Source organism: Carettochelys insculpta, chromosome 2, assembly GCF_033958435.1.
Source record: "Carettochelys insculpta isolate YL-2023 chromosome 2, ASM3395843v1, whole genome shotgun sequence".
In the NCBI taxonomy this organism is placed as follows: domain Eukaryota; kingdom Metazoa; phylum Chordata; order Testudines; family Carettochelyidae; genus Carettochelys; species Carettochelys insculpta.
The window spans coordinates 275,752,604-275,774,563 of NC_134138.1; the positions used below are offsets into that span (position 1 = coordinate 275,752,604).

Genomic DNA, 21,960 nt, shown 5'->3' on the forward strand with positions numbered 1-21,960 from the left:
CACATTGCTGGGCCGTGAGCCCTGGGGGGACACAGGTGCCTATAGGGCCCTACAGGGGGCAGGGACTCTTACGGCTTCTGCAATATACTGGAGAGCCTCTCCTGTCTCTCAGAGTCGCAGCTAGAGCTGAGGCAGTGGGCGAGCGATGCCCCGGGTTAAAGGCAGCTCAGCCTGGCAGCGGGTGAGCGATGCCCCGGGTTAAAGGCAGCACAGCCTGGCAGCAGGCGAGCAACGCCCCGGGTTAAAGGCAGCTCAGCCTGGCGGCGGGCGAGCAACACCCCGGGTTAAAGGCAGCTCAGCCTGGCAGCGGGCGAGCAACACCCCGGGTTAAAGGCAGCTCAGCCTGGCAGCGGGCGAGCAACACCCCGGGTTAAAGGCAGCTCAGCCTGGCAGCGGGCGAGCGATGCCCCGGGTTAAAGGCAGCTCAGCCTGGCAGCGGGCGAGCGATGCCCCGGGTTAAAGGCAGCTCAGCCTGGCAGTGGGTGAGCGATGCCCCGGGTTAAAGGCAGCTCAGCCTGGCAGTGGGTGAGCGATGCCCCGGGTTAAAGGCAGCTCAGCCTGGCAGTGGGTGAGCGATGCCCCGGGTTAAAGGCAGTTCAGCCTGGCAGTGGGCGAGCGATGCCCCGGGTTAAAGGCAGCTCAGCCTGGCAGTGGGTGAGCGATGCCCCGGGTTAAAGGCAGTTCAGCCTGGCAGCGGTTGAGCGATGCCCCGGGTTAAAGGCAGCTCAGCCTGGCAGTGGGTGAGCGATGCCCCGGGTTAAAGGCAGTTCAGCCTGGCAGCGGTTGAGCGATGCCCCGGGTTAAAGGCAGTTCAGCTGGCAGTGGGCGAGCGATGCCCCGGGTTAAAGGCAGTTCAGCCTGGCAGTGGGTGAGTGATGCCCCGGGTTAAAGGCAGTTCAGCCTGGCAGTGGGAGAGTGATGCCCCGGGTTAAAGGCAGCTCAGCCTGGCAGCGGGCGAGCGATGCCCCGGGTTAAAGGCAGCTCAGCCTGGCCTGGGTGGGAGCTGAGCCTGTGGAAACTGTGATGGACGGTCCCTGGGCTTAGCCCTGCCCTGAGTCTAGCACCAAACACAGTCCCAGTTCAGCCACCTCAGCAGAGACAGCTGGGCCCAGCTTGGCCTAGCGAGACGCCACAGTCTAACAACAGGGGCCTCTCCCTGGAGGCTGGTGCGGGGGTGGGGGACCATCACTTCCATCCCCATCTGCCACTGCCACAGTCAGTCGGCTGCTCAGCGGGTGGAACCCCCTCCACCATCACCACCACTGCCTGCCCTGAAGCCGTGCGCTGCACCCCGGGGAGCGGCTGATGGGGCGCGAGGTGGCTAACGGCACATGCAGAAGGGGCCCAGATGCGGCCGTGATGGGCATCGGAGGGGAACTCGCCCTGAAGCAAATCCAAAGGGTCTGGTCCGTTTTCAGCTCTCCGCTGTCCTCCTCTCATTTCTCCTCTCCTGCTCCAGGATGCTGCGTGGGCGCCTGGCCCGCCCCCTTGCCACACTCTGCTTTGGGACCACCTCAACCTTCCTCATCTGCCCACCCCAGCCAGCAACATTCACCCGCAATTCACTCCTGGATGCAAAACCCCACCCCATGCTCCTGGCTTTATCCAGGGGCAAAAGGGCCCAGCTGGGAGTTCTGCAAACAGCCGGTGCTTCAAAGGCAGCCCCTGGGTTCACCTGAAGCACTGGGCTCTTTTTGGAGCATGGGGCGGAGGTGATAAGTTAGCCCCCAGGCCCTCCCCCCCCCCCCCCGGGGAACTGAGAGAGGCAGCTCAGGAAATGGCCACGGTTTTATTGCCCCGGCTGCAGGAAAGTGGCGTTTACGGCCTGTTACCCCTTGCACTTCAAGGGTGAGTTTTGGTTTTTATTGTATCCACAGGGAGCTGTGAAAAGGGAGGGGGGGAGCACTCGGGGTGGGGGGGGCAGGGGAAATCTGCTGCTAACGGGCAGCTCCCAGCAGAAGGCCCTCGGCTGGGGAGAAATGGAGGATGCCGAACGTGTGCGGGTGGGAGGTAATAAAGCCGATCCCCTGCGCTAAGGGCCAGCCCCAGCCTTGCGGCACAGCCTGGCCCGGGGACATGCCAGGTGGTGGAAGGAGCATGGGCCTTATGCCACTGGTGACAATCCCAGTGCAGATAATGTGACCTTAGTCTGGGCCTGGCTGGCTGGGGCTTTTGCCAGCTGTCTTGGCTTAATGGATGAAGGACACCTGCTGCCAAACATGCCCCCAAAGACTAGCCGGGATTAGAACAGGCATGAGGCCACTGGTGGCATCTTCCAGCCTTGGTTCAGCTTTGGGGTTCCCCACGCTGACCTGGGGACGGGAACACTGTTTCCAGAAGGCCCTGGGCTTCCCCGCAGCTCGCTGCCAGCCCTTTGTGGCTTTGCACGTTGGGGCTGTGTGTTCACAAGCAGGACAGGCCCACACTCAAATTTCGCTGCGGTGACTGGGGCTTTGCTGCTGGGACTGTGGTTTACCAGGAAGGGTTAGCTGGTGGCACAGTGTGGGTCTGGCTCTGAGCGAAACCCAGCAGACACAGCTGACCAAAGGCAGCCGCCCCCTATGCAAGAGAGAGGTCAGAGACACACTTCCGCTCTCCCAGGCAAGGGAGGCTGCAGATCCCTTTGCTAAACACAACCTGCTACTGTGCCTCAGTGGCTCTCCAGCTCTCTGCCTGTGCTCTGAGCTGCCCAGGGCATGGCTGTGCTCTCAGGGCATGTGTATACAAGAGGAGAAAGTTGACCTAAGAGAGGCAACTGCAGCTAGAAGAATGGCGTAGCTGGAATTGACGCACTTAGGGTGAATTTCAACCTCGGCCCCTCCAGCGGGAGGTTGATGGGAGAAAATCTGCAAGGAGCACAGGGGTCAATGGGGGGGTACATCTCTGCATTTGATTAAGCAGGTCCATACTAGACCTGCTAAATCAAACTCCAGAAAATCAACCTCCAGCCCATGGACCGGGCACCAAGCGTAGGCAAGCCCTCAGTAGTCATAGGGGATGTCATATCATTGCTCTGCCCCTCTGCCTCCCACTGGGCACTTTCCTGGCTAAAAGCTTTTCCTGATCTGCAGCCTGTCGTGCTGCCTACATCCCCACAACAGCCCATGCCACCAGCGGCCGCTCGGAGCTGGGCCTCTTTGCACGGCTGTCATGCTGAGCCAGGCTGTACTTGACTGGGACTGCTCTGCAAAGCGGCGTGCCCTCCTTTGGGTTAGTACTGAACCCTGGGGTGTGGGCACCAGGCTGCTGTTGGCTTTCTGCAAAGGCAAGCTAGTTGTTACCCCAGGGCAGAGGTGTCCTTCCGCCACCCCACGCACGCTGTGCGGAGTGTGGTTTGGGGTGCAACGCTCTGCCTCCTTCCTCACCCCCCCCCCGGATTCATCACTTTGTTCCAAACCACCGTACCAGCGTGCCGGGAAGTTTCAATCCAGAGGCGGCTGCAGGTCAGTGGCAGGGAACAAGACTCCTGCACCTACTCATGGCATGGGATTTGGACTCCTGCAGCTAGAGGCTGGGCTGGCTGAATTCCAGCCATCCAAGCAATCCAACAGCCGCTATCCACGAGCCCCCTATGGCACCAGAGGACCGTGATTGTGTCACAGACAGACACAATGTTTGGGGGCTAGAAGAACCCACTTCACCTGTCTTACACTGTGTGTGTCTGACCCAGGATCCTGCTTGCTGCTCTCTGAAGCCCAGCCACAGCTGAGCATCAAAGGGACGCGTTCCAGGACCTGCGCCGCATGCAGGCTCCCTGGGGAAATGGCCAGACGACTATGCCAGGCCAAACACAGTCCAGCCACATTCACCTTATTGGCCCCTCTATGGGGGATGGACACTGGAAGCAACAACAGGACCCACCCATGGCTGGGCTGCCTCTAGTTCTGCCCCCCATGGGGAGCCGCCTTATAGAAATAACTCATCCTTCAGGGCAAAGGCGTTGGCGACATCTACCTCTCTGAGAACCAGGTGCAGAGTCAAAAGACTTAAAGACCAGCAAGGATCACCAGGCTCATCTACTCTGACCACACGTCCAACACTAGCCTGAATTAATTCCTGCTCAACCTAGAGCTTGTAGGAAGATATCCATAAGAACATAAGAACATAAGAATGGCCATACTGGGTCAGACCAAAGGTCCATCAAGCCCAGCATCCCATCTGCCGACGGTGGCCAATGCCAGGTGCCCCAGAGAGGGAGAACAGAAGACAATGATCAAGTGATTTATCTCCTGCCATCCATCTCCTGCCCTTGTTATGAAGGCTAGGGCACCATACTTTATCCCTGCCTAATAGCCATTTATGGACCTAACCTGCAAAAATTTATCAAGCTCTTTTTTAAACCCTAATAGAGTCCTGGCCTTCACAGCCTCCTCGGGCAAGGAGTTCTACAGGTTGACTGTGCGCTGTGTGAAGAAAAATTTCCTTTTATTAGTTTTGAACCTACTACCCATCAATTTCATTTGGTGTCCCCTAGTTCTTGTATTATGGGAAAAGGTAAATAATTTTTCTATATTCACTTTCTCCACACCATTCATGATTTTATATACCTCTATCATATCGCCCCTCAATCGCCTTTTTTCCAAACTGAAAAGTCCCAGTCTCTCTAGCCTCTCCCCATATGGGACCCTTTCCAAGCCCCTAATCATCTTAGTCGCCCTTTTCTGAACCTTTTCTAATGCCAATATATCTTTTTTGAGGTGAGGAGACCACATCTGCACGCAGTACTCGAGATGTGGGCGTACCATAGTTTTATATAGGGGAAGTATGATATCTTTTGTCTTATTATCAATCCCTTTTTTAACAATTCCTAACATCCTATTTGCCTTACTAACTGCCGCTGCACACTGCGTGGATGTCTTCAGAGAACTATCCACTATAACTCCAAGATCCCTTTCCTGATCTGTCGTAGCTAAATTTGACCCCATCATGTAGTACGTGTAATTTGGGTTATTTTTTCCAACATGCATTACCTTACACTTACCCACATTAAATTTCATTTGCCATTTTGCTGCCCAATCACTCAGTTTGCTGAGATCTTTTTGTAGTTCTTCACAATCCCTTTTGCTTTTGACTGTCCTGAACAACTTGGTGTCATCTGCAAACTTTGCCACCTCACTGCTTACCTCATTTTCTAGATCATTGATGAACAAGTTGAACAGGATCGGTCCCAGGACTGAGCCCTGGGGAACACCACTAGTTACCCCCCTCCATTGTGAAAATTTACCATTTATTCCAACCCTTTGTTTTCTGTCTTTTAACCAATTCCCGATCCATGAAAGGACCTTTCCTCCTATCCCATGACCACCTAATTTACATAAAAGCCTTTGGTGTGGGACCGTGTCAAAGGCTTTCTGGAAATCTAGGTATATTATGTCCACTGGGTGCCCCTTGTCCGCATGTTTATTAACCCCTTCAAAGAATTCTAATAGATTAGACAGACACGACTTCCCTCTGCAGAAACCATGCTGACTTTTGCCCAACAATTCGTGCTCTTCTATGTGCCTTGCAATTTTACTCTTTACTAGTGTTTCTACTAATTTGCCTGGTACTGATGTTTACAAGCTTGGCTTGTAAATGTCCAGGGATGGCGAATCCCTCAGGACCCACGTTCCCACTAATTTTCCACCCAGGTGCAGAATAAATTTGATGTGCCCAGATTCAGGTGTGGATGTCAACCACTCGCAGAATCACAGGCATCTGGTGCGCTGCTAATCAGTTGGGTGGCACCTGCACCGCTCCTGGGTGGCCGCTGCGTGCTCAGCTCACAGGAAAAGCAAGCCAGGACCCTTAGAAAGTTGCTCCAGTGGCTAATTTGCCCTGGGAACAGAAAACCACCTCTCTTGCTAGGCTGAACTTGTCTAGCGTCACTTGCCAGCCGCTGGCCAGGCTGAAGAGCCTCTCGTTAAATTTCTGCTCCCATGTGGGTACTTAGAGCCGGCTCATCGCCCCTTCGCTTCCTACACTAAATGGATGGTGCTTCTGGCGCCTCCTCCGCTGAGGCGGGTTTTCCAGTCCTTTACTAATCCTTCTCCTGGCTCTTCCTGGAGGCCTCGTTAAGTTATCACCATCCTTCTGGAGCTGGGCGCACCAGAGCCGGACACAGATGTCCAGCAGCGACTGCACCTGTGCCAAGCAAACAGAGAGGCTACCAACACCGCCGGCCCACTGGCCCCTCCCATCCGGCCTCCCGTGAGAGTGGCCCCCTGGTGGCTGGCTTGCCACAGGGGCCAAGGACCAAATGGGCCACGCCCCTGAACTTCCTTCTTGTTCGTCAAGGAATTCCCGCCCGTGGCTGGGCCGGAGCGGGGGAGGCAGCAGCTGGTTTGGTGAGCCGAGGCTCCAGGCTTCTCAGCTCAGCACTGAATTCAATGGCCCCACCTTGCCAGGTTAGCACCCACCCTGGTGCATTCTGCAGAGCCGCCCAGCAAGACACAGCCTGGCCGAAGTTTCTCCTCTCCCCTGCAGAGGGGTCTGGACACAGCAGCTGCCTTCCTGCTTGTGCATCCCGGCCCGGGGTGGAATCCCTTGTGTTTACAGAAGGGCGAAGGGCTGTAAATAGAACCTAGCCTTAGACTAAACACAGGCTGGTGGGGGAGGCCGAGGTGGTTTATCCCATGTGGAGCTGGAAGAGCCAAGTATGCAGCAACTTCGGCCACACAGTGCCCTCCTACCACCCCCAGCCAGCCTGGGCAGAGCACAGTCACCAGGGATGTCTGCCTCCGGTCCCAGCTACATATAGGGCCCTCATGGGCTGCAGGCTGATGGCCCATTGCGCCTGGCTGCCCTGTGGGATGAGGGTGTTTGCAGCACCTAGCACGCTGGGGCAGCCCATTCCCCCCAGCAGCGGAGCAGAGACAGCTGGGTGTATGACCAGCGCCTTTGCCCAGGCACGTTCTTGGGCAGGTGGAGATGGCTGTGCATGGTGGGGGGCTTGGGGTTTGCCTGGATTTTCACCACCACTCTGGCTGTAGAACCCTGCGGACAGCTGTGTGGAGGAGCTCTGTGGCTTAACGAGGGGAGGTGATCCGCCCCAGGGACGATGCCCGTGGCTGCATGGCCGCAAAGTGCCGTGAGCCAGACTGCAGCACAGCGCTCGGCTGCCGAGTAAGAGGGCCGGGCCCGATGTGCCCAGAGCTTGAGCAGTTGCTTCCTGTGAAGTCCTGGCCAGTTTGCATAGGAGGGTACGTGTTCTCCACTCAGCTGCAGTTCCCTGGGGGTGGCTGAGATACTTGGAGCTCTCTAGCGCTGCTCCAGGCAGGCTGGGTGAGATTCGCTGGTCAAGCCATGACAAGTCAGAGACGAGTCCCAGAGAGGGAGCCGAGTTCGTCTGGATCCTCAAAGATAACAAGAAGTCCTGTGGCACCTTATAGACTAACAGCTCTTTCGCAGCATAAGCTTTTGTGGGCAAAGACCTGCTGGGTCAGCTGCATCTCCAGCCCTGTGAGGAATGCATTCTGCTATGTGCACCGCCTGGAGAAACAAACTTGGGTGGCATTTGAGTCATTCCTGAGCAACTACACAAGTACACAGCTAACAGGGGACACTGCCCCCCCAGTCTGTAAAGGAGCTAGGGGCGAACCCCAGTTATCCCACTTCCCAGTGCGGTTCTTCCGCTAGGCCGTTGCTACAGTCCTGGGGGACCTATGGCTTTATTTTCCTGCAGATGCCTCTGCCGAAGGGGGTCTTTGCCCACAAAAGCTTCTGCTCCAAAATAGTTGTTCGTTTATAAGGTGCCACAGGATTTGTTAGGTGCCAGCGAGAGAGGCTCAGTTTTTGGGGTGCTCTGGTATTGGCAGAGGGGACCCACTCACAACCGTCCTGCGCACACAAATGGTGGCCGATGCCACGGACCACAGGAGTCAGCCGCCTGAGTCAGGCCAGCATTTTGGGCACCTTCAAGGCCTGGGAATGACCATGCTGGGAACTCTGAGGCAATGTTGCGTGAGTGACCTTGTGGGACCAGCCAAGTCAGGGGGGGTCAATTGTGCACAGGTTGAAGGGCACTGGGGTCTGCAGTGTGCTTGGGGGCTGGTGACTGGTTTGGCTTTGCCCTGCACTGCTGCTGTCTCCCACACAAAGGGAAACAGCCGATGTGGAGGAGGTGGCCGGCGACCCCACCTCTGCTGGGGGCTGCTCTGCACAACTTGACCCGGAGCCCTGTGGGCCAGCCCCCATGGGTCACATGCCGCTGCCTGGTCCAGAAGGCGCGAAAGGGCCAGGTGGCGAGGGGGTGGGAGGAGAGGGCCTCTGCCCGTGCCTGGGGTGGGGCGCTGGCTGGGGGGGCCACAGGACGGGCCGTACGCCGGGCTGAGGCATGTGGGGCCGGCTGTGTGCAGAGCCTGGTGCTTCAGCCAGCTCCGACCGGAGCAGGGAAGGGAGTCCGGGGCCAGCCGTTGCTGCCTGAACGCAGAGGCCGGTTCCTCTCCCAGGGCAGATGCTGGCTCGGTGAGAGGTGCCCGAGCCACATCTGAGCCACCTCCCCACAGGCCTGAGGGGCCGGCGTGAACCTCTGCCTCGGCCCCTGGCACCGTGGCACCCAGCCAACAAAGCACTTTGCCGCCCAGGCCAGTGCCATGGCCGCCGGGGGGGACTCCGCTGGCCAGCCCGGGCCCTGCGTGCTGTGCAAATCCCCTCCCAGCTCCCGGGAGCGGGCCGATGCCAGAGCAGGACCTTGTGGCCTGGTGCCATTTCCCAGCCCAGGAGGGCAGAGCCCACCCTGAGCCCAGCAGGGCACTGAACGGCCACTTGACCCCGCTGGGCAGGAGGCCTGGCCGGTACGGGTGGGGAACAGCCCGGCCGGCCTCGCAGGCCGCCTGGTAATGACGGGAGCGTGCCGATGGGGGCCCGGCTCAGCGCTAAAGCTACTCAGCCAAGCTGGGACCCTGGCTCCCTGCCCAGGGTGCCCACTTGGCCCTCAGCCCCCAGCGTGGGGAGAGCACACCCGGCTGGGCCTGCCCACCATGGGCTCAAAGGCGAGTTACACCAGCTGAGCAGCCGGCCCTTCACAAGTGCTTCCCCAGACAGCGGTCCCCTCTCCCCACGTAGCTCTCGCGCCAGGCAGGCCGGCCAGACGCACCAGAGCTGCAGGGTGGAACCCACCTCCACGCGCTCCCTGGAGCATTGACCGTCCCCAAGCCCAAGCACAGGGGTGCAGCAGGAGGGCCTTTGCCAAGCTAGGGGCCTGGCCATCGGCTGGCAATGCAGCTGCCCGGGTGTCAGGCTGGCCAGCCCTGAGGGGCAGCGCAGAGAGGGCGGGCGTGGGAAAGCCCAGCAGCTCCCAGCTGGTGCATTGCTGTGCCCTACAGCACGTGCCCAACCTGGGCGACACGTTCGGGGTTCAATGCCAGGCTGGGCAGGGCAAGGCCCCCCACGGGGCGTCACAGGACTGCCTCGGGGCAGGAGTTTGCTGCCCAGCCGAGTGTGGCTCTTTGACCGGCTGGGGGAGCTCATAGGCAGCTCCCGGCCCTGTGGCTCAATGGAGCCTGCAGTCCTGCTCCGAAAGCCACAGCCTCGTGCCAGCCCGGGGACCGGCTGCCAAGACAAACCTGCCAGCACCCAGCCAGGCAGCTCCTGCCAGCGGTAACGGCCCCGCGCGGTGGGGCTGAACTGCAGCCTCCTTCAGCCGCCTGCGCTGGCTGCCTGCAAGCAATGGGTGCAAAGCATGCTGGGAGCCTGGCCAAGGGGCTGCTCCCATGTCCTGCAGCCGGGCCGGCCGAGTGCACAGGCAGGGGGTCATGCCAGGGCAGCCCAGCCTGCGAGCCAGCAAGAGGAGAGGGAAGCAGTCTGGCCAATGCCGTTGGCCAGGAGAAGTGGAAAGCGGAGCAGGGCCTGGTGCAGCGGCGTGCAAGGACTCGTGTCGAACCAGTAACCTCAGCGGCTGCCAGGGACCTCATGCCTGGCCCGCAGCCCGAGATCTTGGCGCCTCAGCCGAAGGGAACAGGCTGGCACTCAGGAGATCGCCATCAAGTGGTGGCTCAGCCGCAGGCTCCTGGTCCGGTCACTGAACCTCCCTCGGCCTTGTTCTCCACCCATACAGGGGGAATAGTCGACCTGCCTTTCTTCCAGCCTGTGGCTGTGCTCGCTGTTTCGCCTGGAAGGTCTTCAGAGCTGGGGGGTGTACAGCGCCTAACACATTGGGGTTGCCCCCCCCCGTGCGATGGGTGTGGGCAGGGCCTAGCACGCTGGGGCCGTCCCTGTGCGATGGGTGCGGGCAGGGCCTAGCACATGGAGCTGTCCCTGTGCGATGGGTGTGGGCAGGGCCTAGCACATGGAGCTGCCCCCGTGCGATGGGTGTGGGCAGGGCCTAGCACGCTGGGGCCATCCCTGTGCGATGGGTGCAGGCAGGGCCTAGCACATGGAGCTGCCCCCGTGCGATGGGTGTGGGCAGGGCCTAGCACATGGAGCTGCCCCCGTGCGATGGGTGTGGGCAGGGCCTAGCACACTGGGGCCGTCCCTGTGTGATGGGTGCGGGCAGGGCCTAGTACACTGGGACTGTCCCCCGTGCGATGGGTGCGGGCAGGGCCTAGTACACTGGGACTGTCCCCCGTGCGATGGTGTGGGCAGGGCCTAGCACATGGAGCTGTCCCTGTGCGATGGGTGCGGGCAGGGCCTAGCACATGGAGCTGTCCCCCGTGCGATGGGTGCGGGCAGGGCCTAGCAGGCTGGGGCCGTCCCCGTGCGATGGGTGCGGGCAGGGCCTAGCACGTTGGGGCTGTCCCTGTGCGATGGGTGCGGGCAGGGCCTAGCAGACTGGGGCCGTCCCCGTGCGATGGGTGCGGGCAGGGCCTAGCACGCTGGGGCTGCCCCCGTGCGATGGGTGCGGGCAGGGCCTAGTACGCTGGGGCTGCCCCCGTGCGATGGGTGCAGGCAGGGCCTAGCACGCTGGGCACCTCTGCAGAGCAAACCCCTCGCCCCCGCCGCTCAGCAGTGCGTGTGAGCCCAGCCGACTCGGACAGATGCTCTGCCCCCACCACCGCTCACCCCCGACCCTCCCGCCCCCAGCCCACGCTTCAGAGGGCCCCGGGGCTTTAACACACAGCTGCAGTGGAAATAGCCGAGTCCTGGCGGGCAAGGTGCTCAGGGAGCTGCTAATGGGGGACAGACGGGCTCCGGGAGCCCAGCCAGGGCCGACCCCTCCGGGACACCTGCAGCAGCAGCCGGGGCGTTGCCCCCAGGCCCCTCTCTGGCACGGTGAGACACTGCAGTGCCCAGCACTTCCTGCTGGGGGCCCCCCAATGCTTGGAGCAAGGAAGGGCCTAGGGGGCACATCCAGGCCTCCCACCCTGCGTGGGCACGGCCTGTGGGCAGCACCCCCAGCCTTTGGGTCCTTCACGAGCCCATTGGAGACGGGCCCTAGATCACGGCCTCTCCCTCTTCATCCTCTCACCAGGCAGCTGGTACCCGCCAGCCCCCCACTCCCCAAGCTCAGGAGTTCTCCTGCCAGCTGCACCCCACTATTACTGAGAGCTTGTCCCCCCCATCACCCAACCACGCCCCCTGCCCCACATGGCTGCCGCTGGCGGGGTGCTTGGCAGAGCCAGGAGACAAGGCAGGGGGAGCAGGCAGGGCACAAGGGGGGCAGGGGCAGCGAGCAGCTCACAAGCCTTTTAGCACTGGCCTGCTAAACCCAGGGTTGTGAGTTCGATCCTTGAGGGGGCCAGTTAGCGGTCTGGGGTAAATAGATTTAAACAAAAAGGGAGGGTGCTCAGTCCTGCCACGAGGGCAGGAGCCTGGACTGGACGAGGTCCCTGCCAGCTCTCTGAGATGTGTCTCTCCATGAACTGGGAGGATAGGGGTGTTACAGGGGCTGGAACAAGGGACAATAATTCCTTGTTCTTTTAATGCAGATATAACTGGAGCAATCCCAGCCTCTGCCTCAGGATTCAAAGGATACTGAGACAGGTGAGGCAGAGGTTTGGAATTGTCTACAGTAATCCGAACTGGGTCAGTATTTAATCGGCCCACTTCAGATGGGTGAGATGGCCATAGGGAGGAAGGAACCTGAGAGATTAGGTGCTCTAGGGACGGAGTTAAGGGACAGCAAGGGACCGGAGTGGAGAGGGAAGTTTCAGACAGCAGGGAGGCTACAGAATCACATAAGGAAGACTGAGGGATTTGCAGATAGACACCATCTGGGGAGCAGTAAATAGAACAGCCAAGTTTGCATAGCAAGTCCCGTCCCAGAAGGTTTGCAGGGGTGGAATCAGAGAGGAGGAATGCATGAGACTGGGAGGGCTGGCGATGCAACATTGAGCCCTGCTTCAGCCAGGCCCCGCTCTCAGCCTGCAGTGGGTCCAGGGCCCGGAGTGGGCAGCAGGATGGTTTGTGACACAGCCCTGGGGGATTCAGCCACTTCCCAGCGAGGCTGCAGAAGCAGGTGGGGGCAGGGGCCACGCACCTGGGGCGCTCACAGCCCAAAAGCCACCAGCCCTCCTTCCCCTGGCTGGAGCAGGCCCGGGGCCCTGCAGCTCCCCCACCAGAAGCAGCTCTTGTCACTTTTCCTCTCCTGCCTCCTCCTCTGCTTCCCATTTGGTGATGAAAGGGCTGGAATGCGCCCCCGCCCCCCCCATGCCACTTCCTGTCTGCAACCAATTTAACATCCTCCCACCCAGCTGACGGGAATCTGCTGCTCCGAAGGGGGCAGGAGCTGCCCCTGGAGCCCAGCCGAGAGCGCAGCAGGAACGGGGGGAGCTGGTTTTTGGGGCTGCGGGAGGGGCTCCCCCAGGGCTGCCGTGGAATGTACTGGGGACCTCAGAGCAGCCTGATCAACACTTCTCCGAGCCTCCCCCAGGCTGAACTCATCCAAATGCTTCACGGCCTCGACTGGCTGCCCCGTTGGGAGGGAGGGCAGGGTGGTTCTCTGAGTCAGAGGGGTAAACTGAGGCAACAGGTCAGCTAGGGAGTCTCCATCACAGCAGGAGGGTTGAGTGCCAGGCTGAACCACTGGCCTGTGGGCCACCCTTTCCACAGCAAGTAGGGGGGGGATCATCTGTGGAGGCCAGAAGGGCCCCAAGCCCTGCAGGTCCCTGGTTTGGGGCAGGGCAGGGACATGTGAGGAGAGGAGCAGCGAGACACCATTTTCCAGGGCTGCCGGTCCGGCTCCGTCCATCACAGCAGGGACCCCAGGGCCACTGGGCTCCGGAGGAGGAAGGGAGAACGGGCGGGCACACAGGGGCCAGCCACACACTGACAGCCCCCGGGGAGGACTTCTCTAGAGCACTGGTGGCTCAGCTGCTAGGCCAGCTAGGGTGTTCAGCAGTTCCCATGGGCAGGGAGCCAGCAGCTAAGCCGCAGGCTGAGGCCCCTGAGTAAAGCCCTGTGAGGGACCCAGGCATCCAGCCAGCGCTGGGACCTGTCTTCTCCCCGGAGTGCCTTGCAAGTGAGGACAGCAGGCTGGGGCGGCACCTCTCCAAAGCTACGGAGAGAAGCCCCCAGCAGCAGCAGCCGCCGCTGTGGCGCGTGGCTGGGCTATTTCTGGGCTAACCCCTGGGGACTGCACCTCCCCAGACACTGTGGGCAGGGGCAGTGCAGCTCCTGCTACCACAGCCTGGGCCTGCTGCAGGGACCGGGTCTGGATGCCCCAGTAGCCTCCTACCTCCATGGTCCCTTCCATGCTCCCCTGCTGCTGCATTTCCCAATGGCCTCTTGTCCTATAGCTCACTGCTTCTGCCCCAGCCTGCTGCCCGGAATCACTGCGGAGCAGGGTACATCCCCAGGAGCGTCTGCTAGCATCCAGGGCCACCAAGCAGGGAGTCTATCACAATGGGGGCTTTGCACTGCCTTGGTGCAGAATAAATTTTATGTGCCCTGAGGCACGTGCAGAAGTCCACTACCAGGACAAACACACGCTGGCGGCTGTAGGGGCTCTGCTAATCAGCTAGGCAGCACCCGACACGCTCCTGGGCGGCCACCTGCAGGGAACCCTGGCGCTGGCCTCTAGCAGGCCGGAAACACCTGCAGGGCCTTTGCAAGATCCTCAGCACCCCCTCTTGCTTGCAGCCGGACTAGAAATTTAGCCCCCAGATGTGTAACACAAACGATGCCCAGCGTGGGTAAGTTTACACCACTGCAGGAAAATAAAGCAATAGTTACCCCAGGACTGTAGCAATGGCCTTGCGGAAGAACCGCGCTGGGAAGTGGGATAACTGGGGTTCGCCCCTAGCTCCTTCACAGACTGGGGGGGCAGTGTCCCCCGTTAGCTGTGTGCTTGTGTAGTTGCTCGGGGCGACTCAAATGCCACCCAGCGTATGGGCAGGTTTTGTTCCTTCAGGTGGTGCACATAAGAAAATGCATTCCACATCCACAGGTGGATGGAAGCAGTTAGAGGAAACCTCGCATGGGGGGTAAAACTTTGGGCAAATGGTCAAAATTCCCAAGACTCAGATGGGTAAATGAAGTCTGAATTTACACCTGTGAAGCCTTTTGAGGTCCTCATCGCACCACACACGGGGCAGAGGGAAGGTCAAGGAGTCGTGAGAAACGTTTACTCCTTTTGGAAGTTTATTAAATATTACGTCCACCATCCACTGCTAGCAAACCACACGAACCGTCCCCGTACAGAACGAGGGCTCAGTCCGCTTCAAGTTTAAGGCATATGTGTTATTTCTCTTAATCGCATTGTGCTTGTTTTGCTTTTGGAAGGAATCTGTGGCCAAAGCTACAATGTAAGTATGTTTTTCCGAGCACTGAACACACTGCGTTTGTGGATCTGTCACTTGCCTTTCTCCTCCCTGCAGGAGGGCGTCTCCCTAGGCAGTTGGAACAGTACTTGGCTGGTTCTTTTCTCCACAAGGTTCCTCCTAGAGGAAAAGCGGAAGTTACGGTCCCCTCTGAAGGCCTACACGGTTAGAAATGGGGAATCCACAGCCCTGGGCTTGCTCTCTATCATCAACCTGTCCCTTCCACTTCTGTCCCTGTCTCCCCAAGGAAACACTACTCAGCTCTACACAGCAATGAGAACTGCGTTCAGTCAGATGGGGATGCCATCAGACACAAGGCTGGGGGGGTGGGTCTGTTGATGCCCTACGACACTATGCCACCCTCTTCCCCGAGATGCAGGATGCTTGGAGATCAGTTTGTAGCACCACCGGTTGGCTGGCACAAAGGCTGCCCCACCACATGCTGGCAAGTTGGAGAGATGGTGGTAGCTGTGGGACCACCCTGGTCTACCCCCAGCTTGAATTCACTTCCCTGAAAGGCTGAGCTACCCTGAGCTCAAGACAGGAGATTGGATTTCACCTGGTTATTGCAGGGGCGGGTGGAGCTGGAAGGAATCTTGCAGCTCAGCTTCTGAGGGCCAGAAGGGAAGCACCCAGCTTGCCAGACCCTGGTCATCCAATCTCCTTCCTCGCACGGAAGACACATGGATAAGGACCAAGGACTCCTGCTTGGGAAGATGCCTGGAGCAGGACAGTCACTCAGCAAGTGCCACCCTGACTTCGTAAAACCAGAGGAGGTCCAAGCCGAGCGCCAGGAGGGAAAGAAAAACCTTTCAAGTCGGAGGACGCGGCGGAGGCCAACCAAACAGCAGGTGCTCCTTGAATTCAAGCACCTTCGGAACGGGGCTAGGAAAGTCCCCGGCCTCTAAGGAGAAGGACAGACAAACCCACGGTGAGAGCTGTACGTCCCTCAGTGCTCTATAAAAGCCAGTGGGGATTCTGGGAAGCTCCACTTACAATCTCGTTTTTGTTTAAAAAAAAAAAACCAAAGTAGTAGAAATCTTTAGATTTACATCATTCAAAAAAGAGTTACAAAAGCCTCTCTCTCTATTGCATCACACAAAAAACAGCAACGCAGCACATGGGACAAGACACCTCTGCAAGCTGCCAATATTGCACTGTCGGTAGTGAAGCCTTGGCCGCAGAGCGGGAACGCAGGCGAGAGTATGGCTCAAGTCCTCGCCCGGGGTTGGTTATTTTAAGCAAGAAGCGAGTCACCGTCCAGGGTAAGAGCCTGGCCCAGCCAGTCCCTCCTCACAGACCAGAGCTGGAGGAAGGTGGCCAGCAGCTGCCTCTGCACGCACCAGGGCTTGGGGGCGAAGAGGAGGGTGTTTAGAGAGCCTCTCCTCCCTTATTAGTGGCATTCGACGCCAACCGTCGCTGGCCTGCTGCACAGGTTCCCTCCAGCGTGAGCCGCATTGGGCCTACGTCCTCTGCTCTCAGCCTGAGCGACAGAGTTAGTGTCCTCAGACAGTTCCTGTCCTTTTTTCCCTTGGGAGGCCTCATGGTGTGGAAGGCTCAAACCACATGCAGTTGGGTGGAAGAATTGCCGGAAGGAAGTTGCGGTGACTTTAATGCCTCAAAGTTATGGCCAATGAAAGCAAAGCGAAGCGAACCTCGGCTCCAGGGGCTGGCGAACCAGGCACCAGGCTTCAGGGCCCGTCAAGAGACTCACTCAGATGAACATTCCTTGACCATCTCTGAGGTCCACACCATCCACCCAGCCTCCCTTCCTCAGATCTGCACCAGGCACCTGCAGCTTTAGGGGCAAGCCCTAGCCGTGGGGGAGCAGCCTGTTTGCATACTGTGATGTGAGTAAGGCAGCGGAGTGGAGGGGAGCTGTGGACTGAGCCACCCCCTTGAGCCAGGGAATAGGTTGCAGGGCAAAGACAGTCCACCCTTCCAATCGCATCTCACTGCAACCTCCCCGACTCCAGTTTCCTCTGGAGAGAGATGGGATTGAACCATGCGGTCTGGATCTCCAAGCTCCCCGCCCTCATCTCCAGGGAGTTTGGATTCGGCCTTGCACGGGCCTGGCAGTAAAGCTCAGGCCAAGATATCAACATCTCCGACCTTGGATGGGGGTGGGAGCCAGGTTTGGAATTCCCTGCCCATCTCCTCTGACGGGGAGCCCAGCCGGACGCATGACCCACAGCGACGGGCAGTCACCGGCAGGAGGGCGCTCGTATCACAGGCACTGACATGCTGCAGGAAGGCTGTGGGCTCCACAGCTCTCTGCCCAGCCACGGATGCGTCGGAGGGTGGCCAGAGTAGAGCCCACCAGTCCCATCCGCTCCCAGCTTCCCTGAGAGGAGAGATTTTAAATCAGGGAGACAAGCAACACGGCAGCTCTCCCCTCCTTCCAGCTACGTTGCAGTCACCGGGTCCTACAAGGACCCATCCATTGCCCCTTTGGGGGCTGTTTCTTCCCAGACACTCTGGCAACGGGCTCGTATCCTGCATTACAAACACAGAATGTCCCATTTCACGGGGACTGCTTGGCTCTCCCCAGCTGCGACTGACGCCCAAATGGGGAGACATCGGGGCAGAGGCATGCAATTGCCCCAGACAGCTGCTTCTAAACTAATCCAACCCCCACCCCCTGGATGTAGAGATCTAGAACCTGGGTCCTGCTGAGAAGGTTTCAAATCTCACCATGACCTGGGATGGAAAGTCTGCAGGACTGGGCCACTTCCTTACCCACCAAGTTGGTTAAAAGCAACCAAATGTTGGCCGCTGGCTGCAAAACCAAGCTTCTCTTTATTTTGTTCCACTTCAGAGTCAAAGACAGACAGACTGATGGAGGGACAGATAGACCTTCCTGGAGCATTTGTAGGTGGGATCCACATTGGGCCCTGACTGTGAAAGAGAAAATCCCATATTGCTTCGTCTCTACTGCTGCTGCTCTTACTTCGGGTGTGTTCTCTCCAACGTTCACCTCCGTTGGCTTTGACCGAGCCAGCGAAGCTTCGGAAGGACTTTGTGTCGGCTCTGAGAGCCCTGATGGAGAGGCCATGTTTTAAAGGCTGCTCAGTTTCTTTGGAGAAGGTTCGGTGCGTGTTCTCTTACTAAGATCCGTGGTCACCACCAGGTGAAGCCCAGCACCTCTTGCACCCGCATGGCCCAGGTGGGTGAGAATTCTCCTCTTTGCCCCTGACGAGCAGGGGGAGCTGGGAAGGAGTTTTGAGACAGCCCTGGTGTTGCCAGACAAAGGCAAAGCTAATGAACGGCAGGGTTTTATTGCTGGTGAAGATGTCCAATGAGCCATTCTGGCTCACGCTCCCTGAAAGATACGAGTCTTGGGAGACAAGAAGATTGTGCACATTTACTTTTGTTTTTTTTCTCTTTTTTTTGAAAAGGTATAAATCAACAGGAATCCTAGGAGAGGCCCAAAGGCAAACTACCAAGGCCCTGGGGGTGGCGGACTTTGGGTGTCCCTGTTGGAAGAGGCAGACAGACCACATTCAGAAGAGCCTCAAGGAAAGCAAACACCCTTCTTTGCCAGCGGGGAGGTTGGCCACATCTAGGGATGGGGACTGGTTCCAGACAATCAGTGGATATCTATCTGGGCCCACAGAACAGGCTCTGGCCTGTTTTATCACATTAAAGCTTTTCTGCAGCAGACAGGTCTCCTGCCGAGAGCAGTTCTTGGTTTTTGGTACAAGTTCTCTACGTAGTGCAATGAGGTCGGGTTAAGGCCACCCAAGGACTGAGAATGCAGCATCGTGCATCTATTGCAATGGTTCCCTGCTAGGCGGCGGGGGCGCCGGCCGTGGGCATCCCCTCCTCTCCGTCCAGCGAGAAAGTCCCAAGGAATGATACAAACAGTTTCCACTTCAAGCTCTGCAGGAAAGAGGCTGGGCTGGCGGGCAGGGGGATGCTGGATTGTCCCCTGTGCAGCCTGGCTCAGGAAGCCAGTCACCAGCGTAGGCGTGTGCAGCCTGTGGCTCGGAAATGAACCACCCCCCCGCCCCGAGCTCTGCACAAGCTCTTCGCAGCCCTGAGAGCGAGTGGCCGAGGGATCCTGTGCAGCAAGTGTCCCGCAGCTCACAGCGATCGCCGTGTGCCCAGGGGAAGGTCAGACACACCCGAGTGGCGTGGCTGGACTGGGCCCGTCGTCCCCCCTCGGAGACTTCCTGCTGTGGGAGCCTCTGCTGGGTCGTGCTGCAGGGACAGTCCCCTCACTTGGACTCGGGCGGGTTGTACTCGGTCTCTCCGGAGGAGACCTGGGAGATGCGGCGCGTGGAACGCCAGAGCCGCCTGTGGAACTGGCCTGTCCGCACCTGGGGAGAGAGCAGAAGGCCAGGCCGTGCTGAGGAGCTGTGCCGAGGGGAGGGGACCGCCCAACTGAAGCCGGCTCCTGGGCCATCTCTGAGCATTACAGGCCCTGCTTCTGCAGGCCGCAGGCTCGCTGAGAAGTTGGGCTGTGGCTGGCTGCGGTCTGGCTCTGGCACCCACGAGCACCTTACCAAAGAGGGTGGGATAGAGCAGACAGGCCCATTGTGCGCAGGGGCCGTGCCAAGTCTCAGCCAGCCGGGCGGGCCAGGTTCCACTCCTGACTGGGGAGGGAATCCAACCCTGACGCAGACAGCGGCTTCCACGGGGTTCGTTATCTCTGGGCCCATCCAGGCCCCAAACTGGGCCAGCCTTTGTAACCCACGTGTCTCCTGGGTGTGGTCCACTGGCCCATGGAGGGGCACCTAGAACCACTTGGAGAGGAACATGAGTCTCCGCAGCCTTAGTGGAGAGCCAGCCGGCTTTTCGCTCACACTGCAGAGGCCCCTGCACTGAGCTCCAGAGGTCCCAGGTTCGAATTCACCCACGGGAGGTTACACCTTCCCATTCTCTCCCCCAGCCTGCACCGCACCTGCAGCCCTGGGAAGGGGCCGATTCACCGCGAGCCCACGGAGGGAACAGGCTCCATTTACCTCCGAGGGCTGGCCTGCTCCTACCACGATCAGCTTCCCGTCCTCCAGCCCCACCAGGATGTGGCTCTTCTCCTTGGTCACAGACACGCTGTGAACCGGGACCTTCATGGGCATGGGCTGCACAGCTGCCTGGAGACTGCAACGCAAGAGGGGGCGTCAGCCAAGTCTGTGCAAAGGGGGCAGAAAAGCCTGGTGCCCTGCCACAGAGCCCCACACCCACCCTCCTCTTAAGGCACTTTACTACAGAGGTTTCTCAAGGCTGCTTCTCTCCCAGCCCATCTGGGATTTCACTACATGGCTGCCTGTTCCCCTGCTGAGCTGATGCAGCCGCACACAGGGAGCTGGGTCCCATGCTCGCTCCCACATCAGTCAAGTCGTTGGCTAAGTTCTAACATCTGAGACTATGGGCTGCTGGCTGGTGCAGAAGTCAGAGGGCAGAGCTGTATCCCAGCCCCACTTTGGGATGGGGATGTGTGGAAAGGAGAGAGCCCAGCTTGACTCTCCCACGCGAGGCTGGCAGGTAGGAAAACCAAAGCATTTTATTCTGCACTGGGCGCGGGAATCCCTGGGACGCGGAATCCCACCACGTCAGTTCTGCAGACTCCTTTCCCAGGGAGACCCTCGTTTTCAGGCGCCCCTCACTCCAGCCTCTAGCGCCCCTGCACCAACAGCGACCGTGGGTGACTCTCGCCAAGAGCCAGCAAGACCAGCTCGCACTGCACAGTGGGGTTTGCCCCAAGCTGCAAACAGCTGCCCAGTCCCAGACGGAGCCCACGGATACGGCTCCAGGGACACCTCAGCAAGGTGGATTCTACGGGGCTGGGAAGCCAGAAGAGGATTTCAACTCGGGGCCACGGGAACCATTTCCACTTACGTTCATAGGCTCTGCGGCCAGAAGGGATGAGGCAACACAAGCCAGAGAATATATTGTAATAAATGAACCCCCAATCGCTGGTTTAGTACCCGTCGCCGCCCAGGCGTCTGAGCGCGAGGGACCAGCCATGTCCTAACCTCACCCTGATGGAAACGAGGATCTCGTTCCTCCAGGAGGTGGCAGAGTGACCCACCACCCAGGCTATTGACCCACCGGCAGGGTGGTGCTCGAGGCCCTCAGGGTCTGGGGAAGAGCCTTCATCATAAGCAGGGGATCATGGAAGCACCAGACTCCACCCCCTTGTCTGCTGTCTGGGAGGGACCCGCAGTGCTGGTGGTGGCCCAGGGCACCGGCGAGGGGACACTTACCTCCACAGCTCCAAGATGTGGAGGGAACACTGCAGGGTCCCCAGCACCACGAACTCCTCGGTGAGGCACATGGCCGTGACCTGCTCCTCCAGCAGCACGGAGGAGAGGTGCTTGCCATTGACGGAATAAAGGTGCAAGGCAAATTTATCCTTCAATGAGACAAAGGAGAAAGGCGTTGGCCGGGCCGCCGGCGAGGGCAAGCCCGGCGCATCTCTGCTCTAGGAAGCGACTAGGTAAACGGCCTTGGGGTTGGGCCCGGCATGGCCTCTCCATGACTCCCCATTCAAACGGGCCTGGTCCCACCTTCCTGGGCCTTGCCACCCTGGGGATTCTGCAGGGCCTCCCCACTGCCTGCTCGGGCCTGTGGGGAACATGCCACCCCATCCCACTGGTGGGGCATGCCAAGGGTTAAGAACCAGTTTCCTCCCTCGCGGCAGCCTTGCCTGAGGCGTTAGTCAAATCCTGCCCCCAGATCTGCACCGGGAGCAAACCCATGCCAGGTGGAGAGGCCACTCTTACAACAAGGGTTGCATTTTAACATGCCAGTGCGGTTCACTCATCCCCGTACTTCCCTTCCGCTGCCCTCCACAACTTCTCCAGCGATTCCTGGAGCCCTGGCTGCCTTCCATTTCTAAACAAATGGGGGGACTGGGCCAAAAGAAATCTGATGAGGTTCAACAAGGACAAGTGCAGAGTCCTGGACTTGGGGCGGAAGAATCCCAGGTACTGTTACAGGTTGGGGACCGACTGGCTGAATAGCAGGAGAGGACTTGGGGATTACAGTGGAGGAAAGGCTGGCTATGAGCCAACAGTGTGCCCTGGTAGCCAAGGCAGCGAAGGGCATATTGGGGTGCACTCAGAGCAGCACTTCTAGCAGATACAGAGAAGTTCTTATTCCCCTCCACTCGGCACTGGTGAGGCCCCATCTGGAGCATTGCGCCCAGTTCTGGGCTGGACTCGACGACCTCCCGAGGTCTCTTCCAGCCCTGGGATTCTGCGAGTCCGTGACAGGAGAGCCGCGAGCACCACTCGTTGCACTTCGTCGCGAGGGAACCAGCGCTTTGGACCGGCAG

At 59.2% G+C, this 21,960-nt stretch overlaps 1 protein-coding gene across 4 annotated transcripts in view; it reads right to left on the reverse strand.

Moving 5' to 3' along the window:
- Positions 1 to 14,494: 14,494 nt before the first annotated feature.
- NBEAL2 (neurobeachin like 2) overlaps positions 14,495 to 21,960 on the reverse strand; it is a 197,528-nt gene continuing 190,062 nt past the window's right edge. For 3 of the 4 annotated variants that reach the window (XM_074985256.1, XM_074985259.1, XM_074985258.1), the window contains exons 53-55: positions 20,888 to 21,036; positions 19,646 to 19,781; positions 14,495 to 19,000 (exon numbers count right to left, since the gene is read on the reverse strand). In XM_074985256.1, the coding sequence (XP_074841357.1) occupies positions 18,899 to 19,000; positions 19,646 to 19,781; positions 20,888 to 21,036 (387 nt within the window). In that variant the 3' untranslated portion in view covers positions 14,495 to 18,898. The remainder of the gene's footprint in view (positions 19,001 to 19,645; positions 19,782 to 20,887; positions 21,037 to 21,960) is intronic. The other variant, XR_012644109.1, reaches the window with a different exon arrangement.